The 7,619-nt window shown below is 43.6% G+C and overlaps 1 protein-coding gene across 1 annotated transcript; it reads left to right on the plus strand.

Moving 5' to 3' along the window:
* Positions 1 to 634: 634 nt before the first annotated feature.
* On the plus strand, positions 635 to 7,314 carry SPINK2 (serine peptidase inhibitor Kazal type 2). The gene is made up of 4 exons (XM_065878290.1): positions 635 to 692; positions 1,732 to 1,775; positions 6,384 to 6,493; positions 7,269 to 7,314. The coding sequence occupies exons 1-4, from the start codon at positions 635 to 637 to the stop codon at positions 7,312 to 7,314; spliced, it is 258 nt and encodes an 85-aa protein (XP_065734362.1).
* Positions 7,315 to 7,619: the final 305 nt, after the last annotated feature.

Below are 7,619 nucleotides of genomic sequence, written 5' to 3' on the forward strand. Positions count from 1 at the left end.
AGTTTTCCGCACTCGCTTTTCCTTGAGCCTGGAATACTTGTCCCCAGGGTCTTCACCAGGCTTCCTTCTCATCCTTCAGCTTTCAGCTCAACTACCTCTGAAAGGCCTTTCCTGACCTCCCAATGGAAAGTCTTCTCCCTGCTCTCAACTCTCTAGCACTTAATTTTCGAAATTATTGTATTTACTTGTTTTGGAGTTCCCTCTGTTACCTCTCCCCCAACACCTACACTGGAAAGCTTCTAGACAGCAGGGACGCTTTTAAGTTCAGCCCCAAACACTGCTTGGTACAGAACAGATGCTTAAGAAACTGAGGTTGACTGAGAGCCCACAAGCTTATCCAGGGCTCTTACAAGGTTCTTGTTTGCTGCAGGGAGAGGTGGCCCTCTAACTGCTTACTCTCATCCTCAGCGGGCTGCGGAGATGGGGGGCTAGCCACCACCCCTCCTCTGCCTTCCCCTCCCCCTCCCCCCGTGCGTCCTTTCCTGCCCCTCCCCCCTCCTCCTACCTGCTCCGTTCTTCCTCCTCTTACCCGCCTCTCCTTCACCCCACCCTGTCGCGTGTCCGACCCGAGGGCACTCTCCGTGTCGCACGGGCGCTGGAGCGCAGGGACCCGACCGCCGGCCGCGGAGGGAGGATGGCGCTCGAGGCCCTGCGCTTGGGGCTGTTGCTCCTGGTCTGCTGGGACTCGGCAGGTAACGCTCACCTGTGGGCCTGCTCCGCGGAGGACCGGCCGAGGAGTTACCGAGAGGGGGTCTCGCTGGCGACTGCCCCTGCCCGGGTCCGGACGGCCTTGGCGTCCCTCCGCACAGCCGTTACTGGCGGTTCCAGGCCCGCCCCGCGGTTGTCTAGGGACACGAACTTGGGGTGTGCGGGGCTGGCGCTGTGAAGCCAGCAACCCTCTTTAGTTCTTGCTTGGGCTTCGTTCCCAGCATCTTCTTAGTGACCCTGCTGTCTGCTCTTTCTCCCTTAAAGCAGATTTCCTGGAGCCCAAGATCGGGAGTTGGGTTTTTATGTACCAGGGGCCCTACAGAGCCTCAGCAGGAGATGTACAGGAATCAGGAATTGTGAATGCCAAGGGCGCCGGGCACTCTGGGGCTCATGAGAAAGGGGCCTTAGTCCAGCCAGACTTGATGCCCATTTAAAATGGAGTTAAGGGCTTACCCTAGTGGCGCAGTGGTTGAGAGTCTGCCTACCGATGCAGGGGACACGGGTTCGTGCCCTGGTCCGGGAAGATCCCACATGCCGTGGGGCGGCTGGGCCCGTGAGCCATGGCCGCTGAGCCTGCGCGTCCGGAGCCTGTGCTCCGCAACGGGAGAGGCCATGGCAGTGAGAGGCCCACGTACTGAAAGAAAAAAAAAAAAATGGAGTTAAAGTGGTAACACCTAATGTCAAATTTTGCATTTATTACCTCGAGCCACAGAGGAAGAGAACATCGTGAATTGTTGAGTTTCTTCTCTAACTTTTATTTGGTGGCTCCAAAGTTTCTCAAGCAATCCTATTAGCGTGGTCCGTTACGGAACCGGTACCAAATGTTCTCTTTGTGCCTGCTAGGAGAGGTGCCAGAACACAACTGAACATACTTCTTAGGGGGGGTTCAAAGAAACTAGGCATCGGAGGGAAAGGGAGACACATGGCCCGTATAAATCACAAGCTGAATTTTAAAAAACCCTTATGAACAAGAATTGACCTTTATTAACCCCATGCTTTAAAGTGTCTGTTTCCTTCTTGCAGCCTCTTTGAACACTCAGTCTGCTCACCCTTCAGAATACAGAACAGTAAGTAGGAAACCACTTGTATTGTTTCTACTGATACAGCGAAGCCCTCAACAGTTTGGGTTGGGGGCTGGTTTTCAGGTCTGACCTGCCACTTTCGAAACAGTGGACTGCTTCTTTAGAAACCAGATTCTCAGGCAGGCTTTTTGATGCGGATCACGATGTAAAATTTGGTTGACAATAGCTCAGGCCTTGAAGGCCTCAGGGCTTTGTTTCCCTAATAGTTACACCTTGTACTAGACATTTTATGTATATTATCAAATTAAATTCTGTGTAGGCAAGTGAAGGTCGACCAAATGAGAAGAAGCAAAAGCTAGTTATTCAGAGCTTGTTGAAGCAAGTGAATCAGGCATATCACCTGCATTTTGGCAGAGACTCAAAGGCAGAGGAGTGGGAAAGCTTTAAAGTGGGAAAAAGGGAAGGCATCAGGTGTGCCCTGATCAAGGCTGTTGGCATGGGGAGGCTGTAAGTGGGTAACTAAAGGCAGGAATCCTATGTGATTGGTTAGGAGGGCATATTGGCTTTCTCTGATTGGTCCTAAGTTGGAAGCAGGAACAAAAATTTAGGGAAACTATCAGTTATTAATCAAGGCCTGGCCATTTTGGCCCATCGTTACAGAGCTTACTCTTTGGCTTATTGGATTGTCACTAGAGATAACCATCTGACTTCTGACGAGTCTAATTTATAGCAGGTTGGCTTCTTGGGTTGGTTATTCTAAGTAATGGGTTGGTTTCCTAGGCAAGTTGCTACAGGTTATGGGTCAGAGTTCTATTTTAATATGTGGTCTGACACTGTCCATTTGTATATGCAGTCTCTCAATTCTCACAATGACCTTGTAAGACAGATAGATATTATTATTTTACATATGGGGATATTGACCTCCGTGGGTTAGGTAACTTTCAGTATGCAATTCAGTGTAGACCTTTTCCAGGAAATCTTCCCACCCTGTTTTTTTTTCCTCCAAAGCAGACATACATGGACTTTCTCTGTGCCTCCATTCAAACTACACTGCATTATCATCACCACCATGCTAGTGTAGGGAGGAAAAATATCTTTCCTCTACGCTTCTAAGTTCTCAGCTGGGGCCCCTATAACAAAGGACAGGTTAACAAGAGAAAAATAAACAAACGTTTATTAACAAGTGCATTGTGCATACACATGGGAGCACTCAAGAGATGAGTAACTCAAAGAGGTGGCTTAGAAATCTGCCTTATATAGATAGCATCTTTACCAGAGAGCAATAAGATTGTAGATAAATGACAGGACAAAGGAAAATGGTTTTAGGCTTCCAAGGGTGGCAAACAGTGGGAAGAAAAATAGTGGGAGGAAACTAATGAAGTAAGGTTTGTTTGCAGATTCCTCAGGTGCCATTTCTGGGCTGATAAGAGTCCAGAGTCATCTCCAGTAAAGGAGAATTTATATCCTGCCTTTAGGCAGAAAAGGGGAAGAGAGAGAGAGAGAGCTGCATATTAACTGCCTTTAGCTCACAATAATTTTTATGTCATAGAGCCATATTTTGGGGGTGACATTCTGATTTTCTTCAACACTAAATGTTTAGATACCATTTACTATGTGCCAAGCACTGTTCTAAATTCTTTATATAGAATAAGTCATTTAATTTATTTTTTTTTTTGGCCACGCAACAAGGCTTGTGGGATCTTAGTTCCCCAACCAGGGATTGAACCCAGGCCCTTGGCACTGAAAGTGTGAAGTCCTAACCACTGGACAACCAGGGAATTCCCTCATTTAACTTTTCACAGCACTATGAAGTAGGTACCATTATTATCCCCTTGCAAGGTCACATGGAAATGGTGCAACTATGGGTCCAACCCAGGCATTCTGACTCCAGATTGGTGCTCTTCACTAGCCCATCATAGCACTGAATTGTAATAGCCTGTCTTTCCCTAGTAGGCGGTATACTCCTGTGGTCATGGATGATGTCTTATTTGTTATTTGATACCCAGCCTTCAGCACTTAATGGGTGCCCAATATTACTTTTGCTCAGATGACTCCGTTTTCTTGGGTTTCATTTTCTTTCAGAAAATGGGGGATAATAACAGTAAAAACTCAATCAGGCAACCTGCATTTAAGCAGACTCACATACGACCCTCTCCTTTCTCTCTGAATGATTCCCACAGAAGATCGATTACACACTGGTTATAGACAGGTTACCTTCTTGCTTAACTACCCTCCTGTATTCTAGTAAAGCTTATTTTCCAACAGTGGTGTTATGTGCTGACCAAGACTCAGGTGTGTGTGTTCACAAGCCTATTATGCCAGTTGCCAGTCCTATTTTAATTAAAAATGTAAAGACAGCATAAACATGAGTGTAGAGAAATAAAGCTGTTTATGAGAAATGAGTCAAATGCTTTTGAAAGACAAAATGCTAAAAACAAATTGAATTAGGTGTAGGCAAAACAACTGAAAATAATTGGGGAATTATTTTTTTTAATTGTACATTACCTTGCTGTGCCAGTGTCTATAAAGTCTCACCATATTTAAAAAGGGGCAGTTTTACCCCCCAGCAGACATTTTGATTGTCATGACCAGGGAGTTGTCACTGGCATCTAGTGGATAGAGAACAGAGATGGTACTAAATATCCTACAGTGCACAGCCTCACACAGCAAAGAATTATCTGGTCCAAAATACGAATGGGGTTGAGAAATTCCATTTTAAAGAAATCAAAACAAGAAATCATAGGTGATTTATTGTGGGTATGATTTTTGCAGTGTTAGTACACAAAACTCTAGTTGAAACATTCATAGGAAAAGTCATGTCTTGTGTCAGGTAGGATTAGATTCAGCTGCAAGAAACAACGACTCAAAATAACAGCTCACAGAGCTGCCATCTTAGGATGTGGCTTTTGTCTTCCTGGTCTGTAAGATAAAAAGTAGTGCTCCATGCACCCAGGAGCAGGATGGAGGAATGGACAAAGGAGAATAAAAATTGGGAGAAGCAGAGGACAGGTACCAACTTTCTTTTGAAGAAGGTTCCCAGATGCTACTACACAATAATTCCACTTGTATCCCATCAGCCTGATCTTGATCATGTGGTCATACCTGGTTGCAAGGGAGGTTATCTTAGTGTAGGTAGCATTACAGCTGGCCATGTGCCCTGTCTTTGCCTTACATCAAAAGAGTGGCAATTTTATTTTCATTTATATGTTTTAAGATAAAATATTTAGGATATGTTATATTTTTTGTTACTGTTTATGTGCTTTAATTGACTTTTTCAGTTAAATGACCAAGAACCACTTGCCCCAATCTCATTGGATAAGAGGGCATCTACTCTCCTGTGGAAGCCCTGGAAGGCAACATCTTAGTGAGCCTGGAGCTGCCAGAAACACATCCGGCTCCAAAATGGAGATAGAGGGCTGAACGGAGGATGGAAAGGGTCAAAAAATTTCCTTACTTCAGAGTTTGGCCCAAGGCCAGCCCTGCTTAGCACTTTATAAATCCAGATAATGTCAGTAGAAATGTGTAATTCATTTATTAAGAGTGCTAAACAGTGTGACTTACTCTGAAGTGAGGAAAGGTAATCACTATTTACTAAAACATACATGCACACACAAAACAGAAATACAGCAGGCCATATATTTAACCTGTTATTAAAGTGGGACTCTGCACACCATGGTGTGACCATTGTGACCATTTCTAGTCCTGGCCCTGCTAGAGACTAGTGGCTGTGCACAAGACATGTTACCTATCTGGCCTCAATTCCATGAAATCTGAGGGTTGAGTTCCATGACCCCATATCGGTTTCTTAGGGCTGCCGTTAATAAAGCCACAAACCGAGTATCTTACACAACAGAAATGGATTGTCTCACAGTTCTCAAGGCTAGAAGTCCAAACTCAAGGTGTTGGCAGGGTTGCTTCCTTCCCAGAGAGGAAGTTCTCTTCCTCTCGCCTAGTATCTGGTAGCCTCAGGCATTCCTTGGCTTGTAAATGACATTCTCTCCATGTCTTCACACAATCTTCCCTCTGTGTGTGACTCTGTGTCCAAATTTTCCCTTTTTATAGGGACACCAGTCATATTGGATTAAGGCCAATTCTACTAACCTTAAGTTGATTACCTATATAAAGACCCTATTTCCATATATGGTCACATTCTGAGGTACTGGGGGTTAGGACTTTAACCTATCTTTCTGAGATCTAATTCTGAACCTACTGCTTTCTTTAACACTGTTGCTTAAATGCCAGTATCTTAAAAGTCCAGACAGGATTCCCAAGTGTGTCTGGGCATTATGCCCAGGGGTTAGGTGGAATGTAACAGGACATTCTCATGGAGTTGGTAGTGAAGAGCAAATTATGAAGCTGGAGGATAGTAAAGTAGGTTTGGTGACATGTCTTGGACTTTCATTTAAAAATCAGCCAGACAGAACCTTCCTCCGAGGTCCTTTTCTTACATAGCAGGTATTGATCCCTTGCTTCAACACTGCATCTGATTTTTGCATTAGAAAAACTTTTTTTGTGTGTGGAAAATAGAAATCTTTCTGTAGGCTGTTTCTAGGAAATCTAGGGAAACTTGGGACTTTGTCCTCCCCTCAGCTATTTTGTGATGTGAACGTCTCAAGTTATTCTCCAATTTCTGTCTTCCTTTCCCTTTTCTAGCCAAACTGCGATCAGTATAAATTACCAGGATGTCCCAGGGACTTTAACCCCGTGTGTGGAAGCGACATGTCCACATATCCCAATGAGTGTACTCTGTGCATGAAAATCAGGTAATAATTTTACAGTATAAACTAGCCAAGTTTTCTTCCGTTCTTATCTTGCATTTTTATTACTTAGGAAGTTGTGACTCTTGGACATAAGAATCAAATGAGACATAAGTAGTTCTATTTTAAGACTGACATTTAAAAAGACACAGACTCCTTCAGTACATTTTCTAGGTCAAGGTTAGAGAATGAGGTGAGTGATTAATCAATTATAGACCAAATAATGAAGTGATGTTACTATCCAGGGATGGGTAGTTTCCCAAAATTAAGAATATATTTAGTAGTCAAACTCTGTGGAGTAGTAAATGTTCTATTAAATTCAGAGGGTATGTACAGGCGACCTACACAGCCTGCACTACTGGTCAGAAAACAGATCTTAATAACTCTACCTGTTAGAATGCTCAGTAATAAGTGTATTGATATTATACCTGATGCCCTTCATGTAACATACCTGACCAGCTCAGGTGATCATGACTCCCCCTCCAGGTATGCTGCTTTGTACTTCAGGGGTCCATTCTCTGAACTCAGTCTTCAGGAAATTACTAGGTCTTCTCAGAGTGATTCTTTGGGGATAGTTCCTTGTGCCATTGGGTTAGGAAAAAAATGGCAGAGTTGGGCTTTCGCCCTCATAATTTCCTAGATTTAGCTTTAAAAATGACTAATTAAGTGTCACCCTGGAAAGAATCTAATGTATAATGACATGGCTCTTTTTAATACAAAGAGGGGGACAGTTTCAATATGGTAGGTAATAAATGTGTTTCTATGGTTGTTCATTTTGCAGGGAAGGTGGTCATGATATTAAAATAATCCAAAGTGGACCATGCTAATGGAACAGTTCACAGAAGAGAAATTGGAGAAACCACCTTTAACTGCACATGAAATGCATCTCATCTTCCCTTTTTCTCTTTTCCTATGTTACTTTGCGTGAAATACGTTAACCCACATTTTCTGAGATGAGGTATGGAAGAGAGCCATGGACTGTGACTAATAATTAAAACAAACAAACAAAAATACTTGTTTCTTGGCTTTTGCCCCTTGAGTTAAGCTTATTGCCCAGATGACTTATGTGCTGCTTTATTTAGCTGGAATAAAATCAGCATCATATTCAATTACCACTGTTCCCTGTTGAATA

Source organism: Phocoena phocoena, chromosome 5 (assembly GCF_963924675.1).
Source record: "Phocoena phocoena chromosome 5, mPhoPho1.1, whole genome shotgun sequence".
NCBI classification, from domain to species: Eukaryota; Metazoa; Chordata; class Mammalia; order Artiodactyla; family Phocoenidae; genus Phocoena; species Phocoena phocoena.